Here is an 18,535-nt window from a genome sequence, read left to right as displayed (position 1 = left end):
AGCGTCGCGGTTTCGAGATCTTATTCCGCCGACATGTCGGATGATGCGCAGACCGGGTGCATAATAAAGCTCAACGGGACAAAGAATTCGGGTTTTCCAATACGTGAACGTCGTTGCCTCACCCAGTTGATTGCCCCTCGTTAGCCATCATCAACCGAATTACTTGTATAGCTGCAGTCGAAGCGAATCCATTTCAGAGTTCAGGCGGTGGCTCCTCGCGGCTCTGGGAAGACTTAGACTAGCCGTATCCTCAATCGCCGAAGATGTCAGCCGCAGTTGACGGACTTGGAGATGTTGTGGCATCGCCAGAAGGGTTTCACGCCGTGCGCGAGGACAAAACTACAGCTCAGTCAAAGACCCCTTTCAAGAGCCGCCATTCCGCCCTTCACAATCTGGTGCAAGGCATCTCCCAAAATGATGATTCCGTTGCCAACGACCCGAAACAAAATACCATCTTTGGGGGAGATGATCTCAACTCGCCACTGAACCCACGCGGTGAGAAGTTCAGCGCGCGGGATTGGGCCAGGAATGTTGCCAGAATGACCAATGAGAGCGGCCAGAGATACCGTCAGATCGGCCTGTGCTTTCAGAATGTCAACGTCTTCGGCTACGGCACGCCCATAGACTTTCAGAAGGATGTCGTAAACATCTGGTTGTCTCTTCCACGCATGGCTTGCCAACTCTACTCCAGCACCATAGGCCGCACTCGGATCGACATTCTGCATCAATTCGACGGATTAATCCGCCCTGGAGAACTATGTGCTGTCCTTGGCCCACCTGGTTCCGGTTGCTCGACCTTCCTCAAGACTATATCGGGCGATGCCAACGGTGTCTACGTCAATGCCGATTCCTACTTCAACTATCATGGCATATCCGCAAAGGAGATGCACAGCGCGCACCGGGGTGACGTTATTTACACCGCCGAGCTCGACGTTCACTTTCCCATGTTGACAGTTGGCGAGACACTGGCATTCGCATCGCGGGCACGCTGCCCACGGGAGCTGCCGCATGGCATCAGTCGCACCCAGTATGTTGATACGTCCGTGCTACCAGGGGTATTAGCTAACAACACCCTCGCAGATACTGTGATGGCCTTCGAGATGTCGTCATGGCCATGTATGGTGTCAGTCACACCATCCATACCAGAGTCGGAGACGAGTATGTACGAGGTGTTTCGGGTGGAGAGCGCAAGCGTGTCACCATCGCAGAGGCAACCCTGGCCAACGCCCCATTCCAGTGCTGGGACAAGTGAGTAACATGCCCTGTTATTGCAGCAATTGAAACTAATCAGCTCAGTTCGACTCGTGGTCTTGACTCGGCGAACGCCATTCAATTCTGCAAAACACTTAGGCTGCAGTCCGACCTGTTTGGCCACACATGCGCTGTGTCGATGTATCAGGCACCACAGAGCGCTTACGACGTATTTGATAAGACAACGATCATATACGAGGGCCATCAGATATACTTTGGACCAGCGAACAGGGCAAAGGAATATTTCATCAACCTTGGCTTTGAATGCCCGGCGCGTCAGACAAGTCCTGACTTCCTCACATCCATGACGTTCCCAACGGAGCGTAGAATTCGCCAGGGTTGCAATCCACCGCAAACTGCTGAGGAATTTGCCCATGCTTGGCGAAGAAGCCCTGAATATGAGGCATTGCAGGTCGAAATCGAGGAATATAAGGCGCAACATGCCATCGACGGCCAGGACGCCACGACCTTTCGACGGCTCAAAACGGCATATCAAGCCAAAGGACAACGTGTTAACTCGCCTTACATCCTCACCTATAGTCAACAGGTCCTGCTTTGTTTTTGGAGAGGATATTGGAGGCTTAAAGCCGATCCCTCAATGCCCGTCGGCATGATGATTGGGAACACGATTATGGCACTCATTATATCGTCCTTGTATTACAACATGGACATAAGCACGACTTCCTTCTACGGCCGCTCCGTTGTCCTCTTCATTGCGATTTTATTCAATGCGCTGTCCTCTATGCTAGAGATCCTGACACTATATGCTCAAAGACCAATTGTGGAGAAGCAGTCTCGCTACGCCTTTTATCATCCTTCAGCCGAGTCATATGCCTCCGTCCTGGTGGATCTGCCGTTAAAGATCCTAAACATGGTTTCTTTCAACTTGGTATTCTACTTCATGACTAACCTAAACCGCCAACCCGGCCCCTTCTTTTTCTATCTCTTCACTATGTTCCTTATCATTATGGCGATGTCTGGGATTTTTCGATCTATGTACGTTCCCCTATCTGCTATAAGAACACTATTAACTTAGTGTCTAGAGCCTCGTTATCACGATCGGAACAACAGGCTATGGTTCCGGCATCAATCCTACTGCTTTGCCTGCTCATCTTTACAGGATTCATTGTGCCCGAGGACTACATGCTTGGCTGGTGTCGTTGGCTAAATTATGTCAATCCGGTAGCATATGGCTATGAGTCTCTCATGGTTAATGAGTTCCACAACCGCAACTTCTCATGCTCCACGTATATCCCTGACTACGCCAATACCACCTCAGGAAGCGTAGCTTGCGCCGCTATAGGGGCCGTGCCTGGGCAAACCTATGTTAATGGGGACGACCATATCACCTCAGCATTCAAATACCACCATGGGCACAAGTGGCGAAACGTTGGTATTATAATTGCCATGGCGATTTTCAACCATGCCGTCTACTTCATCGCCGCAGAATACATCCGGGCCAAGAAGTCCAAGGGCGAAGTTCCTGTCTTCCGCCAAGGTTCTAAACCACAGTCCTCGGCCAACGGCGGCAGAGATGTTGAGAAATCAATCAGCGCACCTGGCTCACGGGTTAGGAGACTGTCCAAGTATCCAGCCAGCGGAAGAGGAGGCTTCGAGGGCTCCAGCAGCGTTTTCCACTGGAACAACGTGTGCCACGACATCAAGATCAAGGGGAAACCTCGACGTATCCTTGAAAATGTGGACGGCTGGGTCAAGCCTGGCACTCTCACCGCACTGATGGGTGTTTCCGGGGCTGGAAAGACCAGTCTCCTCGACTGTTTGGCTGACCGTCGTTATGGCGTGGGCGTTGTTACGGGCGAGATCTTGATCGATGGGAAGCTGCGTGATGAGAGTTTCCAGAGAAAGACAGGCTATGCCCAACAGCTTGATCTCCATTTGGAAACTACTACTGTTCGTGAGGTAAGAACACAACACTCTGCTCTTCAGATAATTGCCGTCTCTACTGGTATTGTTCCGCGCCCAGTCATACATTCTGACTAGTTTGGATAGGCCCTCAATTTTTCTGCAGTCCTTCGTCAGCCGTCAAGTATTCCAAGAAAAGAAAAGCTGGCATATGTGGATGAAGTCATCAAGATACTGGATATGGGGGAGTATGCCGATGCCGTTGTTGGCGTGCTTGGTGAAGGCCTCAATGTCGAACAACGCAAGCGTTTGACTATTGGGGTAGAACTGGCCGCCAAACCGCCATTTCTGCTCTTCGTCGATGAGCCTACTTCTGGCCTGGATTCTCAAACCAGCTGGGCCATTCTGGACTTATTGGAGAAGCTGTCTAAAGCAGGCCAGTCTATACTCTGTACTATCCATCAGCCGTCGGCAATATTATTTCAACGGTTCGACCGGTTGCTCCTACTTGCTGAGGGCGGTCGTACAGTATACTTTGGTTAGCTTCTTTCTGTTCCGGGATTGGTTTTCGTGGCTACATTTCAGGCCGTCATAGAAGCTAGATTATATGCTAACTCTATTCCATAGGCGATATTGGAGAAGACTCCAAAATCCTCACTGACTACTTCGAGCGCCATGGCTCACATCCCTGCAAACCTGGCACCAACCCGGCCGAGTGGATGCTTGAAACAGTCGGTGCTGCCCCAGGCAGCTCTTCCGATATCGACTGGCATCAGACGTGGCGTTCCAGCCCAGAATACCAGTCGGTTCAGAGCGAACTGGGGCGTCTCAGGGCCTTAGGTGACAATCGGCCTTCGCATGAGAAGAACAATCCATCGTCGTACCGTGAGTTCGCTGCGCCATTTGGGCAACAATTTCTGGTCGTTATGCAGCGCGTGATGCAACAACACTGGCGGACACCATCTTATATCTACTCCAAGCTCAGCCTCTGCATCTCCAGCACTTTATTCATCGGACTTGTGTTTCTCAATGCACCTTTAACCATTCAGGGACTGCAAAATCAGATGTTCGCCATTTTCGAGATGTGCAGCATCTTGGGGCAACTTGCAGAGCAACAGATGCCCCATTTTGTTGCACAGCGATCGCTATACGAGGTTCGTGAACGGCCAGCCAAAACTTACTCATGGAAAGTCTTTATGCTCAGTCAGATTGTGGCCGAGATCCCCTGGAATACTATCGCGTCACTCTTTATGTGGGCGCTGATCTACTACCCAGTGGGCTTCTATAAAAATGCCGATGCCGCTGGACAGGGCGCAGAGCGCGCGGGGCTGATGTGGCTCCTATTCTGGCAATTGCTTCTGTTCATTTGCACGTTTGCCCATATGTGCGTTGCCTTTGGTGATACGGCTGACTCAGGAGGCAACACGGCCAACTTTCTTTTTGTCTTGATTTTCTTTTTCTGTGGTGTATTGGCTTCGCCAGAGACCATGCCTCGGTTTTGGATTTTCTTGTACCGTGTTTCGCCACTTTCGTATTGGGTTTCCGCTATACTGTCAACAGGTCTTGCCAACGTTGACGTGACGTGCGCCAACAATGAATGGATTCAGATCAGTCCTCCAGATAACCGCACATGCGGCGACTATATGGCCGACTATATTTCGAGGCGGGGTGGTTATCTTCTCGACCCGTACGCTACAAGCGACTGCAGCTACTGCAAAATTAAGGAGACAAACGTCTTCTTGGATGGAATCGGTTCCCATTACGGGGACAGATGGCGCAACTTTGCTATCATGTGGGTGTTCATTATCTTCAACATATTAGCAGCATTGACGTTATACTGGGTGGCTCGCATGCCAAAGGGGAAGAGAAGAATGTGAGAGTACGCGAAAGATGTTCGCCGCGATGTGCCTACAAGCCTTTATCAGACCTCATGCACCTTTTCTTCACATGGTCGCGGTATCGTTGCTTTTACATAAGCAAGCTTTAAAAAAAAAAGGATAACCCAATTATCGCTACTCATTCTTATTCCATTAGCGTATCCATGTAATATAGCTTCCTGATATTTCGCTGCTTCAATCGCCTAAAGTTCATCAATAGGTTATCACTAAGGGTCTCCGTAACGAAAAGGCGATAAACAACGTCTCGCTTGCGTCTACCAAGAGCAGATTGGTCTCCAACTGTGGGCTCCAGCGGTATATAACAGAACCAAACATTAGCAGCGGAGTTAAACGGCCGAATTGACCGGAGGAACATATCTATACAGAGTTCCGTGATAGCAACCCTGATCGATATATATGCAACGTGAGTTTTAGTCTGAATACTCATGTGGAATTAAGCATCCCTTATGAGCGTAGCCAAAGTTGATTAGAAGAGCAATCTGCGACGGTTGATTAGGACTAGTCCAGCCATATCTCATAGCGACTTCGTGGGCATTCTAGAGAGGAATTTCTTTTCCCACACGCATATCTCTATTTACCCACGATACGCACGGTATACATGGGGCTTCGCTTTATTTAGGCAGAACATGGGCAAATTGAGATATGCGTATAGTAAAGTAGTTCCCCTCTTCTTCTACAGGCCTAGAATCGAAAGCCGGTGGTGTTTATCGCTCGTATCCAGCCACCGATCTTGCCGTCGATAGGTACATCGGGGATAGAGTATAAATTCCCCGTAACATAAAGAATATCCCTATCCTCATGGTGTCTGCCGAAGCCTGTGGCAGTTGGTCCTGGGAAGGTCAAGTTGTTACTTGTACCGACGCCATCGACAACAACAACCTTACCCGCGCTTGAGACTGCCACAACCTGGTTCCAACCCGCCGACCATAAGATGTCCTCGTCTTCGGGACCAAATGTGAAGTCGTTCCAGAAGGTGTCAAAGTGCGTGACCACCTGTGGTTTGCCGGGAGGCACGGGGGCACCTTTCTTGTCGATCTTCAGCCGGTAGACATAGCTGTTGTCTGTATTACCCCAGTAGAACCAGTTACCTCGAATTTTGATGCCGTTGATGCCAACATCTGGACCTTTGGCGCCGATGGAAGTCATCTCGGGATAGTTGGCCATGACAAGGCTGTATTTTCCCGTAACGGTATTGAGCCGCCAGACCTGGCCGGGGCTTGGCGTCCAGTCGCTTTGGTTGTACCTCGGCTTCAGAAGATACTGGTCCGAAATAAGCACGGTGGTGCGGTCCCAGGGGAGGGCAGCAACACTCTGGAGGAGGTAGGCCTCGGGGAGCCGAGCGATCAGGCGTGCCTTGGGCTTGTTTGGGTCCTTGCTGAAGTCGAGCTCCATGGCACAAAAGGTAGTCTCAACTGGAGATGCAATGGCGTCCGGGGAGTAAAAACGTGAACCAACAACAACATACGTATCTCGAGTAGTTTCGCCTATACCAATGAGCCTGTCGACCCATTGATCGAAGTTGAAGACTTCCTCCACCACAGGGTTGGCAGTCCATGGCTCCTTCACCTGCATCACCGATCCAGTAGGCGTAGACAAAGTGATCAGGAGGTTGCCATTGGGACGCACGGAGATGTTCTCCGCCCAGGTTCCGTTCGGGAAATGGTGCAACAGTCGCTCCGGCAGCGGAACCTTGCCCGTATTTATAGCAGGCCCCCCCAGCGCGTGCGGCACAGCAGCCAAGGCAAAAAGTGATGCGAAAATCTTCATTGCGAGCTTCTGCGCCTTAAATGGTTAAATTTTGAACAGGTTTTGTGCTTTAACCAGCGGCACCGGGGACGAGTACACTACCGACTTTAATACTAAGCTATGACCTAGATTTTAGCACGTTCTAGCGTCGATGCTCAGGATTCACCGAGGGTACCCCTGACAGTTGCCCTCATTACGACGCTGGGCTTATCGGCGACTTTTAGTGGCTATGAAATGTCCGATTGGTGCTCGGGTTTTGTCTGTCATGCGCGCTCTGGCCCGGTGAATAAGTCGTGGAGTACGTATGTGGGTAGTAGTGGTTCTGCTGACAGCTGACATGAAGTTAGACCTGTGGTCATTCCCTCGGCCAAATGTGCGAAATAAATTGTCATGCATGTACATAGCGCGACCGTGCGGCACTTCTGCATGTGTCCGGTTCACCTACCTCGTCCCGACGGCCATACCACGGCCAGGACCGGTACGTTTGTAATGGACTCTACTCGTACGTAAGTGACCGGCGGGATATGGAGCTTTTCAAGCAATCTTTCGGCGAGAACATTGGTGGCTATTTGTGCTCGAGCAAAATGCCTTGGAATATTAATGAAGAAAAGCGACAGTATAGACATTCGACATCAGGAAAGGGTTGACGGCCCTAGGCTATCTGCTAAGGGATATGTTTCGAGTTTCTTATAGATAAGGACCGTGGCTTGAGTTTATATTCTGTCTTGTAATGTCATGGCTCACTCGCCAGGTATCAGGTTGGTAGTCAGGTAAGAGTAGCAATGGTAGGATCAGACGACCATAGGGGTGATTGTATTGCAAGACTGAAGTTTGTAGGTTCAAGCTTCCAGTTCGCTAGCTAGACGGGCTCTAATACCCCATGGTTCGGGGGCGTCACGTGCGTGCCCCAATTCTCTGCCTGGGCTCGCGTGTGTGCGTTCTGTCCTAGCACTTCATTACATGCAAGAACAGTCAAGCCCAGATCAAATGTTGCTATTCATAGCTATGCGTTTTTCTATTTTTACATATCGAAGCCTGCCAAGCCCGCTACAGCCAATAATAACAACCCCTGCCTCATAGCGGCCTATAGTGCCACTTACACGCCGCCGCACGTAGCCCACCGACTTCAGGCTGTAGTTCGTAGCTTCCGTTGGGTTTAATTGCGCGTAGCCTGCGGGCATTTAAAAGCTGCGGCGCAGCCCAGGAGCCTGAGATGCCTTTGGTTGCGCGTAGCGTGCTGGCCTCGAACGCTGCTGTAGCCCCCAGTCCGAACCCCGTAGCCCCGTAGCCCCCCCCGGGTGGGGGGGAGGGTTGTTTGGTTGGTGTTGCACTGTAAGCCAGGCTTGGCAGGTCTTAGATGTGTGGAAATAGAGAAACGTAACGGTGTAAATAGTGCTACTCATTGTCTGATAGATTGGACGCCGCGGCGACGCAGTCCTAGGCAAACCATGTGAAAGTGGTGACTGAGGATGAAAATGACCTATCTCCGAGTGAAAACCATGCGTAGTGGAGGAAGCCATAGAGTCAACTTCTCCTTGGCTCCAGACTGAAAAGCCTCCCCATCCTCTCCTGGAGCAAAGGCTATCCTATACCTGAGAACAATACGGCTAATGACCATGCGAAGCTCCATGATGGCAAGATTCTTGCCCGCGCAGGAAAATGGGCCACGTTGGAAAGCTATGTACGGCGCCGTGTTGGTCGACATTTTCTCCCACCGCTCCGGCACGAAATCATCCGGTCTTTCCCAATTGCGAGAATCCCTGTGAATTGCCCAAGTCGGAACGGAGACGATGGTTCCTCCAGGTATGAAGACATCATCAACTTGCAAGCCCTGCGGCGGAGTTTCTCGCAGGAAACCAATCGGAGCCGCGGGACGAAGTCGCAGAGTCTCGTTGATAATGTAGTCCAGGTACGGGATTGCCTTGACCTTAGCGTAATTCCAGTCGGTGTCTCCGGCGGGGAATATAACCTTCAGCAACTGCTGAAGCTTTTCGCAGACAGCGGGATACTTGGCCAGAAAGTAAAGTCTGGAGAATTAGTCAAAGTAGACCGAGGAAGGACACACAAGCTGATAACATCTTCGAGCAGTACTTACGTGTTAGTGATTGCGCTGGCTGCGGTATCGCTTCAGTGCAGTTTAGTTTCCCATCCCCAGTCCAAGAATTGGGAGAGATACTAACCTGCCAGCGATGATCAAGACTCGAGCATCCTCCTGGATCGCAGCTGAAGTTGAACCAGCCATACCAGATGCTTCATCCTCAGACTTGATGAGCCATGAAATCACATCACGTGGCTGTTGGCCCTTATTAGCGACTTTCAGTGCCTCTCGCTTCTCCTCAAGTTGATCGTAACACCATTGAGCGAATCGTTCGAATACCCCAGTGGCCCCAGGGACCTTTCGCAGCATATTCATCAGCCACGGAACAGTAGTCATTAGGCCTGCGACGTCCATGGCTGCGTGAAGGCTGCGGATAGCGCGATGCTCCTGGCCAGTTCTGTGGCGTACTTAGTGGCTACATGCATGTCTAGAAGACTACGAAGAGGTTGTGGAAATAGGGGGAGATCGGAAGGAAACATGTGCGTTACCACTCACTCAAGCATGCGAAAGTCACTTGAGAAGCCAATGTCTCCCATAACATCAAAAGAAAAAAACATTCCGAGCTGAGTCATGTCCATCGACTTCCCCTCGTCCATTCGGGCCAGTAACAAATCCAATTTCGCTGTTATGCGAGGCTCATAAGCGGCGAGGGCTTGCAGCAGTGCCTCCGTCAGCGACATCAGTCATGGGAAAGGCAATTGTGTACTTGAGTAGGAACGTGCCTCTAAAGCCAAGCCCATTGTCCCAAGCCTTTCGCCTGGTTCTGTGTTTCCCCAGGTCGCGAATATTTTCGACGGAGACATGGTCGGGGTTGTCGGAGTTTTGATCGTACCACGTAGCCTTACCGCAGGTAGAAGAAGGGCCATATATCAGATTTATGGCTGAGGCACGACGTATCGACAGCTCGCGTGGTCCAGTTCGCACAAAATCGCCATATTGCCCATGCAGCTTCCGTATGAAAAGATGATGCTGCATGTTGGTGCGTGCTGTGATGGCAAAGCTATGGTATTCACAATCAGTACGTGGGTCGGTATTTATAGGTGTGTCATTTTCGAATGATTAAGAGCGATGAAGCAGTAGGCTGATATCGCTGCGAATCACTGGCTCTTCAACTCTAGAATGGACAAGGTTTTAAGCACTACATACTGGTAAAAGTTGGACAAACGCGCGGCAAACGGCCCAGGGAACCGCCTAAGTCGATGGAAGAACGCCCTGTATAACAGCATGCTACCAAACAGACCGGCGAGGAAGGACGTGTCGGCCGACGCGGTACGCCAGAGTGCGATTGTGACACCATTGCCGAGCCAAACGTTGGCCATGATGGGAGATACAAGCATGACCATGCAAATACACACCAACGTCCATCCGCGACTGTCGACTTCCAACTGTCGGACCACCTGATGGAAAAAGACTCCCAGCGCCACCGAGGAGCATATCGTCATATCCCAAGAGGATTCTAAACTTGCAGGGACAATAGTCATTGTGCCGGATATATGTGAATTTTGCGAGATGTGTCGCTGTTTGACGAGTACATACGAGTAAGATAAGACAAAACTGACGGAGCGTGCTTGCGATAGCAGCTGCATTTATTACTTTTCAAGGTTCTCGGCGTTCATAGTTAGAAATCACTCGGAGATGACTGATCTATCGCCGGACGACTTGTGTGTTACTTCCGAGCATGTATCCAAGGACTCGGCACATTCTTCCCTCCTCGGCGAGAAAACATGGAGTTCTTGACGAATCGCGCATTGGTTAGCTAACTCAGATGTGATATCGTATCCGTATAGTCACGCTAGCAGCAATATCCTATCTGCAACGGCTCTCTGAACGCGCGACAAGCGCACCATCGCCCAACGGGCCTCTATTTCCAACTTGATTGCCTAAGATATGAGGTAGACAGCCGTATTTCGTGTGGTAGACCGGGTCCTCTTGCCATCTTGGTAGACTCTTGTCATGTTGATGGTTTCTCAGCCACCCCGTCGTCCTAACCCCGAACATTGTGATATAGGTCGAGAGAGTACGTTTTCGGGTTGGGCATTCCCCACAACTGTTACCGCTAGGCCCGCTAACCCTCAAACCGTGACCGAGGCTACTGCATGTTGCTCCCAACTATATTGTGCAATAGTGATCTTTTGGTCAAGGCTGCTACCAGTGGCCCTGGACCAATCTTGCCACCGAATCCCCTAAGTAGGCGACTTGGAATGACCTTCCTGCGACGTTTGCCGAAGAATGTTCTTGGGTCCTATACATTAACGGTAAGTTGAGACCTAAATTAAACTACCCCTTTATAATTCGCAAGGGGCTTTGGGATCAACCTCACGCTTTGTTGTAGGCATAACCTCTAGCAGTACATCAGCCTCATTAACATCGCTAGTTAGCAAGTCGAAGTAGTCAATAAGGTAAGCTGACATCCAAGCACTAAGGGCAATCCAGGCGAGCAATAGAAGTGTGTCTGCCATGAGCTTTTGGGTAGAAAGACACTCATCAACTGCGGTGAATGCCTCTTACATCTATATAATTTGGTGGCAGGAACCCATTTTGTATCTTGTAGCATGTGCGTTTTTCTAGCACTAGAGACAATGCTTGCAGGCCGAACGAATCGGCTTATTCGGTAAATCAATGTCAAGTCATTTCAACAGGTATTTACGAGCACGTAGCCTGCCCTTCATGAGCTGAAGGCATTGCTGGATGCGCCTGGTCTGTGGAAACTCATCACAGCCTGCTTCAAGACCTAACCTAGCAGCGGCTGGTCTCTCCCTCTGACTACACTGTAGAGCTGTGTAATTATGTGTGTTTTATATTATTTTATTGGTCAATGAATGCCAGAGCCCTAGATAGGTCCGCCCGGAGGGCTCTGCAAGCGCTCTAGAGAGCGATATGACCATGCGTGCCATCGCCGACTTTGACGACTAATGCAACTTCTACCAGTACGCCATACATAACAGAGCCCTTCAAATTAGCTTAGACTATGCGACTGACGTAATTACATATGCGTTAAGCCTTTATGTGTCGCGATATCCCGCTAATGCCTAATGTTCTTTGTGCCGAAAACACGCCGATGGACACGTCTGGTTCCTTGATTCTATTTCCCGCCGATCTACAGCATCAGGACCGACTGACAGCCGTGTCCGGTGTATGGTCAGTATATTCACCAGGTTCGTCTTAGCACCATTCTCGGACCGTATGTGACGGGGGAGCAGCGCCGAGGGGTGGGCAGGGGTTCTACAATACTTTCACCGACATAACTGTCCCGAACTGTCCGAACCAACTTCTTCGCTAAAGTCGCCGACAGCGCTTGCGATCTTCATTTGCTTCCCTCTGCTTCCCTGCTTGGTATTCTATGTTTATGTAAAGTCCATTTTCCGCAAATACTGAATTTTTGGCCTTCACACCATTTGCCTGGTCGTTCCAACACCACTTTAAATCGAATTAGTCGACTAGCGAATTTTCAATATGAATGGGATGTGGCAAAGTCTCAAGCAGTATTTTGGAGATGGCTTCATCCCAGGTTCAGCTCCACTTCGCTTTAACGTCCATTATTGCAACCTAAAGCGCCCTTCCATTAAAACCCATAAGGTTCGACTGGGCGCGAGGATTGATGAGGACGCCGCACCCTTGTTCTCTGCCTTAGGGGATACCTGTGCACCGCCCTGCACATGCTATGGCGTTCAGGACTTGGTCAAACACATTGACCACTTCATGGAGACATCTATAGACTGTCACCCTAACGACTACGCCATTACCAGTGACAAGGGCGATTCAACGCTAGACGACGTGTGTTTATATGCAATGAGGGATAGTCTCTCGTGGTGGGTGCACTGGGGCGGGGCGATGCATCCTCGACATTATTGGAAACAGATATACGTGGGATTCGCGACGATACCAGACGATATGCAGATCCCGCCGAAACACCTTATTGATGGCACTTTCCGCTTTCTTGGCCATACTTGGGCCGAATGCCTAGCTGGCTTATATGCTGAAGACGTTAAGCCTGACCTCATCAAGTTCGCAGAAATGTGTGTCTGGCGGCAAGCAATCTGCCAATACCTGGAAAAAGTCGACCTGGGATTGCGGCCGTTGCTGGTATCTAAAACGAGCATGATGACCCAGTATAGAGTTCTCACGGCAAACACCCTTGGTTGCAGTGCCTTGCTCTTGGCAACTGAAAGTCCGATGGCCAAGCCCATGACAGACTACTCTCTTGAAATAGCATCCATGTCCCATTGCATGAGTTTAGATATTGCTAAAGAATGCATGGGAATCCTACAGGGCGAAAAGACTGAAACCGTCGCCGGAGATAGGGCTCAGCTGAAGCGCGAGCTGCGCTGGATATATATGAGATGTTTAGATTACTTGGACACACAACCTAATGAGCATCTCAGGCGTTTTGCATCGGCAGGTCTGGTCTATGTTCCGATGATGGACAGATATCACGAGCGGGTGCGTGGTAATATTCGCTTTCCGATCCCCGAGGCAATGGGCCAAATACTGGAACAATTTCTCAAACATGAGGGTCATCGGGGCGCGCTATTCACTACTCCTGTCCGATATGCAGATCATTTCGACGCCATTGTCAACGCCGAGGTCAGCTCTTGAACATCCAAGGTGTGCTTTGACACAAAACACGAAGCAGCTGTGTGACAAGAAGAGCGCATACTGCTCGCTGTCGCTTTCGCTACCGCGGTTTGTCCGGGGAGCATGCAAAGTTGGAAGGTTCATAAAGTCCTTTGTTCGGTCCTGCGGCACAGGAACCAGTTGATGAAGTTGGAGACAAAGCCGATGGGAATACGCCGAGTAACTTGTGGCTTTGCGAAAGCCTAGCTTTCATCAGTGGGTTAGAGACATATTGGCGGTGGCGGCAACGAGTTTAGTAAATTTTGCCATTGCTCGGCACTCTCACGCAAAACCATTCCGGTTCTTCTCAATTCCGGCTAGTATACAACGTAGAAACGTCCGATAAGATGCGCAAAATAGCGTTGTTCGTCCCCAGTGCGTCGTCTGTCGGCCAGGCCAACGATGATCACCCTCGAAGTAGCTGCCAATCCCATGCTCCTACCTCGTAGCACCCTTAGAAAATTCTCATAACGCATTTTGCCCTGTCTTTATGTTCAATGATGTTGCGGTGTCCGATGGTGTGGCAGTCACCTGGAACGCCGGCAATGGCCCAGCGATTAGACACCGGTGTAATGCAACGCCCCTGCTCCTGTAGTTGACGACTAGTGATGGAACCTTCAATCACTTCTATAGTCATTGTCCTATATATAAAGCATCAAGAAGATAATGGCCGCGCCCGAACCGAGGATTGGTCCCATAGCCGCAGCGCTTACCTACTAGACGCCTCCCCAATCCGCCCAAATGCCGTCATAACCAACCTCTCCCCCACCGGGACCTCTGAATAGTCTTTCAAAAAAGGCCGTGTCAACGTCATGAAACGCCCAATCGTCCATTCCTGCGATCTGGCTAGGGCACGGGTCCTGCCGCTGCAAAACGTCGTTGACGGAACTCGTAAATAGTTGCTGGTGCACTTGCTCCGCCAGTAGTGGCCCTGCCGTGATAGGTATCTGGGTGAGCTGTCGCATGTGCGGAGACGTCAGCGATTCATCCAGCCTGCCAGCGTTGGACGAGCCCGGTCCGGAGTTCAAGACGTCAGCACCAAACCATTCGTTGGCCTGCTCAGGCTGATACCCGCCTTCAGGCGCTCGTTCTGCCGATGAGGCAGTGACAGTGCTAGTCAGCACAGGCGATTGCTCCATGGCCGGGGGGCCTGTAGCGCGCTGTTGAGCTTCGATGGCTACCACACGATCGCGGCCAATTCTGACGGTGCCAAAGTAGGGAATACAGATGCGGATAGATGGCCCGTTATCAACGGCCGACTCGGTGTAGGCATCTGCCGTAGCCGTCGTCGCGGCACTGCCGTTCGCTCGCGCGTTGTGCTCGTGCGACTTTCCCTCAACTGCGGCTTTCTCGAGATCGAGCAGACTTTTGAGCAGGATCGAGCTACGCTTACTCAAAGCATCCGAGCTCGCCCTGGCAACCTCTTGCATGTTGTCGAGAACCTGCTCCATCATGGCTCGGTCGCTATTTCTTTGATGTGGGAGCATACCGATTCCCGAAATATCGGATCCCCCTCGCCGCTGCCGCTGCTTATCGTGTCCGTCGAGAAGGGCAATCACTAGCGTCATGGCGGCTATAAGGGCGAAAAAATCGACGGATCGGCAGCAAAAGGCTACGCGGTTGAAGGAACGAAACATGACAAACCGCGCTAGGAGCTCCCGTGATGCATTGACACTCGTCAGCTTGCTGTATTCATACTTGGTGGTGTCGGGCGTGTTTGACCGAAGCATATACGGTAGGTGCAGGAGGTTGAGTAAGTTAAAGTAGAGCATCTGCTCAAGCAAGCGAATCGTTTCCCAGAACATCTTTTCCGGGTCGCGAGCCACACTAGCGAGATTGGGAACCAGCCACCACTTGTCAGGCATCTCGTTGGCAGCCTTTTGGAGGTCGGCATCAATCTCTCGCAGCGTCGCGAAGTCATCCACCACATGTGCGTCTGCCGACTCGTTGCGATCGAGAATTCGCGATGCGATGACGCATTGCTTGCGCTCGAATCTGCCTAGGATGTTGTCGCTCGCGAGGGCTGCTTCCGATCCCATGGAGACATCTTGAGAACCCTGCGGCAGACCCAGCATCAAGGACAGCTGTCGATCCGTGCAGACGATGCGGTACCAGAAGTAGCATGGATATACAGGCTGGTTAGGGTCGATGACTTTGAGTGGCTGTTGTATGCGACTGCGGTGGAGGCCCATACTCTGCGCAATCAACATGGCGCGCCTGCAGGCGAACCAAGCGCGCCGAAGACGGCCACCATTCGCCTCAAAGAGAGACTGGAGCATGACGCACTCGAGTCCCTCGACACAGTCTACAAGATTGTCATTGTTGGTCACAAGGTCAGTTGCCGTGTCAGCGAGTCGGCGCATCATTTGAGGCGGCGGTTCGGACAGGAGACTGATCTCCTCGCCATGGAGGTCTGGGTGCGCAAACTGCAGACATGTGGCCATGATGAGTAGATACTTGGCGAGCAGAACCGGATGCGTCTTTGCGTCAGGTATCGCCGCTAGGTTGCCCTTCCACCCTCCCGGCTCTTGAGCGAGCACGGTGAGCGGATGGGTGATGAGCTTGTGGAACGACACGTCAATGCCTGCCTTGATGATCAAGCGAACGTCCTCGATGGGTGGCAAGGCTGCGTGCAGTATGGCCGAGATGTTGCCGCAAGGAGAGAGGCAGCGGGAAGGAGTAGTCGGTCCCGGGGCTCTTCGTGTCTCCGGTGTCGGCACCGTCGAGGATGCGCGCGACGGTTCCTCGTCGAGACGAAAGCTATCCAATGGCATATCTGGCTATGTCAGGTCAGCTATCGTGGTGCAAATGCAGCATGTGCGGCGTACCTCTGGCGCGTTACTATTCGCAGCTAAGGAGGGGGCCACGTCTGCTCCGTCGCTTGACCCGGGGTACGAAGAGGCAGTATGGGCACCGTTGCCCACTTGCTTGACCAGTTTCTCGATGATGGCCTCGACTCGAACAATCCGATCGTCCATTCGGTGGTCGCGGCCTACAGCAGGCAATGACGGCCCCGCCATTTCCTCGGGGTGCTCCTGGCTCACGCAGTTGGTACGACGCCGCCGGCACGGGACACAGACGGAGTCGGACGGTGTCGAAAACGAGCACCGGATCTTTCGCCGCTTGCATCCCCAGCAGCTCCGGGTGCCCTTGCGGACTTTGCGCTGCTTGTCATCGGGGCGGGAACTGTGTCCAGGTTCTGATGCCTGCCCGCCCAGGACTGGGGCACACGTTGTACTCGGCATCGTCGCCTAGGCTAGAACCTTACTAAGGGACGGGTTAAAGGCTGCCAAGGGCGCGGCGCTCGCTACGAACGCGAACACGCCCAACCCTTCTGTAGCCGACTTGACGTTGGCCGCAACACAAGCGGGGCCCCCTAATGGATGCGTGGTACGTACGAAGTACTTCGTACGTGCTGCCGCGGCGCGGCGGAGGTACTAAATATAATAGTGGGCGGATGTTGAGCTTGTTCAGCGACGTTGCCAAGAAGATGCTTGTTGGAGGGTCAAGCACACGTCCCCCGTGCTCACTTATAACTGTCCGGGAGCGAGGTTGATCCGAACCGTACCGTGGTACCATCAGCAGTCACCAACAGCAGCGTCGCTGGGCATGTACCGTGTCGGGCATTTCCGTTTCCAAAGCCAACGCAGAAGCAGAAGTGACGCTGTGTTCTGGCAGGGACAAGTATTCTCAACTGGGAGCAAAACGCAGCTGATCAATGGCTATATAGCAGTCTCATGCGACGAACCCTAATTCCCAAAAGCAGCAATACCGCTACGACTACTAATTTGTACGTCGACGAGATATGTATTCGATCTGCGAAAGCTCCGATTAGAACTTCCCGTAAGAAACTGCCTCATGCGATTGCCTGGCAAGTATAGCTCCCAGAAAAGCCAACGGACACCTCTGACACCTCTTTTATGTGACTTATGAATACATTCAAGCTGCCTCACGTCTATGCGGAGGTCTCCTCCCGCTTCAACAGCTTGCCCGTATCGCCCATGGTCTCTATGAGGCGCTGCCGGATATGGTCACCCACCACCGTCTCAGCGCCAGAACCATCCAGCGCCTTGGCACTCAGCTTCATATTCCCGTTGAGAAAGAAAGCAATGCTGTGCCGGTGCTTGTCCCTGTTGGTGAGGACGCGATGACGGGCGCTACGGTAATAGCCGGCCGTGTACTTTTCCATCATGTCTCCCATGTTGATGACGAAGCCCCCGGCAACGACCGGAACCGGCTGCCAAGTTTCCAGCGGTGGATAAAAAACCTCAAGACCAGATGTCCCAGGCTCCTGCAATAATATGGACACACATCCGAAGTCGGTATGGTCAGCTACTGGAGGTAGAACACCTGTAAGTACGCATCAGAACAAATGTGCACCAAAAGGTCCTCACCTCCAAACTGACGAGGGTCTTGAGCTTGCACAGGAGCGTAATGCAAGAGTCTCATGGGAATGGACGGCTTGTCAAGAAGCGACTCAAAAACGTCCGGCGGGCAATTCCATTCTTCTGGAAGGCCACGTGCCAAGATGTCGAGAATGACTTTCACCAGCCCTAGCATTCTGCCCTGGTAATCCATAATGCGGTCCCGAAACTTGTCCTTGGGAAGTGTTGACGGCCAGAGATTTGGCCCTGTAGAGAAGGAGCCACAGTCGGGGTCATCTTCTGGCACTTCCCTCCCGACCATGAAAGTCTCGAGGAAGCACATACGATGTCAACATTGGCATGAGCATGCGGCTGTACGGGTTCTTACCTCCTTGATGTCGGGGAGCAACCCCTCGTGGTGCGTTTGAATGCCCCGAGGCTCGTAGCCTCGAAACGAGCGACCAATGGATTTATTTATCCGAACCTCCATTTTCTCCTCCTCAGGCAGAGCAAAGAACATTTTATTACAGTCAAAGGCACTGCAAAGAACATCCTCTGGTATGCCGTGGCCGACGAGTGTAAAGAAGCCATATGTATGGCAGGCGCTACTTACATTTTCGATGATGGTGAGGCGTTCTTGCTCCGAGGACGCGGGTGACATGAATGGCGCAATGTCCACTTTTGGGATGGCCACTTGTTGC

At 51.7% G+C, this 18,535-nt stretch overlaps 7 protein-coding genes across 8 annotated transcripts; 2 read left to right on the top strand and 5 right to left on the bottom strand.

Annotated features, from left to right (window-relative positions):
• Positions 1 to 263: 263 nt before the first annotated feature.
• CDR1_3 (Multidrug resistance protein) lies at positions 264 to 4,991 on the top strand (the record flags this gene model as incomplete). The annotated part of the gene is made up of 6 exons (XM_047989596.1): positions 264 to 1,027; positions 1,081 to 1,248; positions 1,297 to 2,247; positions 2,295 to 3,171; positions 3,262 to 3,652; positions 3,742 to 4,991. The coding sequence occupies 6 exons, from the start codon at positions 264 to 266 to the stop codon at positions 4,989 to 4,991; spliced, it is 4,401 nt and encodes a 1,466-aa protein (XP_047845599.1).
• Positions 4,992 to 5,693: 702 nt separating this feature from the next.
• JDV02_008037 (uncharacterized protein) lies at positions 5,694 to 6,896 on the bottom strand (the record flags this gene model as incomplete). The annotated part of the gene is made up of 2 exons (XM_047989595.1): positions 6,865 to 6,896; positions 5,694 to 6,788 (listed from the first exon to the last, which is right to left on the bottom strand). The coding sequence occupies exon 2, from the start codon at positions 6,777 to 6,779 to the stop codon at positions 5,694 to 5,696; it is 1,086 nt and encodes a 361-aa protein (XP_047845598.1). The 5' UTR covers positions 6,780 to 6,788; positions 6,865 to 6,896.
• A 1,342-nt stretch (positions 6,897 to 8,238) lies between these two features.
• On the bottom strand, positions 8,239 to 9,210 carry JDV02_008036 (uncharacterized protein; the record flags this gene model as incomplete). The annotated part of the gene is made up of 3 exons (XM_047989594.1): positions 8,239 to 8,785; positions 8,854 to 8,883; positions 8,939 to 9,210. 3 exons carry the CDS (start codon positions 9,208 to 9,210, stop codon positions 8,239 to 8,241), a joined length of 849 nt encoding a protein of 282 aa, XP_047845597.1.
• Positions 9,211 to 9,492: 282 nt separating this feature from the next.
• JDV02_008035 (uncharacterized protein) lies at positions 9,493 to 10,175 on the bottom strand (the record flags this gene model as incomplete). The annotated part of the gene is made up of 2 exons (XM_047989593.1): positions 9,493 to 9,856; positions 10,003 to 10,175. 2 exons carry the CDS (start codon positions 10,173 to 10,175, stop codon positions 9,493 to 9,495), a joined length of 537 nt encoding a protein of 178 aa, XP_047845596.1.
• A 3,928-nt stretch (positions 10,176 to 14,103) lies between these two features.
• On the bottom strand, positions 14,104 to 16,952 carry JDV02_008034 (uncharacterized protein). Of its 2 annotated transcripts, none has more exons than XM_047989591.1 (2): positions 16,299 to 16,952; positions 14,104 to 16,250 (listed from the first exon to the last, which is right to left on the bottom strand). In XM_047989591.1, the coding sequence occupies exons 1-2, from the start codon at positions 16,713 to 16,715 to the stop codon at positions 14,187 to 14,189; spliced, it is 2,481 nt and encodes an 826-aa protein (XP_047845594.1). In that variant the 5' UTR covers positions 16,716 to 16,952; the 3' UTR covers positions 14,104 to 14,186. The 2 variants fall into 2 exon arrangements, with proteins under 2 accessions (XP_047845594.1, XP_047845595.1); XM_047989592.1 differs by having other exon boundaries at positions 14,104 to 16,246.
• A 473-nt stretch (positions 16,953 to 17,425) lies between these two features.
• Positions 17,426 to 17,671, bottom strand: ASL3 (2-oxoglutarate-dependent dioxygenase asL3; the record flags this gene model as incomplete). The annotated part of the gene is made up of 1 exon (XM_047989590.1): positions 17,426 to 17,671. One exon carries the CDS (start codon positions 17,669 to 17,671, stop codon positions 17,426 to 17,428), a length of 246 nt encoding a protein of 81 aa, XP_047845593.1.
• Positions 17,672 to 17,748: 77 nt separating this feature from the next.
• JDV02_008032 (uncharacterized protein) lies at positions 17,749 to 18,027 on the top strand (the record flags this gene model as incomplete). Its single annotated transcript, XM_047989589.1, has 2 exons — positions 17,749 to 17,822; positions 17,898 to 18,027. 2 exons carry the CDS (start codon positions 17,749 to 17,751, stop codon positions 18,025 to 18,027), a joined length of 204 nt encoding a protein of 67 aa, XP_047845592.1.
• Between the last annotated feature and the right edge of the window lie 508 nt (positions 18,028 to 18,535).

The sequence above is a fragment of the Purpureocillium takamizusanense genome, chromosome 8 (assembly GCF_022605165.1).
Source record: "Purpureocillium takamizusanense chromosome 8, complete sequence".
NCBI lineage: Eukaryota > Fungi > Ascomycota > Sordariomycetes > Hypocreales > Ophiocordycipitaceae > Purpureocillium > Purpureocillium takamizusanense.
This window is presented reverse-complemented; position numbering and strand designations above follow the sequence as displayed.

Coding starts and splice junctions, on each gene's coding strand:
- JDV02_008034 (XM_047989591.1), bottom strand. CDS start 16,715: ATGCCGAGTACAACGTGTGCCCCAGTCCTGGGCGGGCAGGCATCAGAA. Junction 16,251..16,298: donor CGAATAGTAACGCGCCAGAG/GTACGCCGCACA, acceptor GACCTGACATAG/CCAGATATGCCATTGGATAG.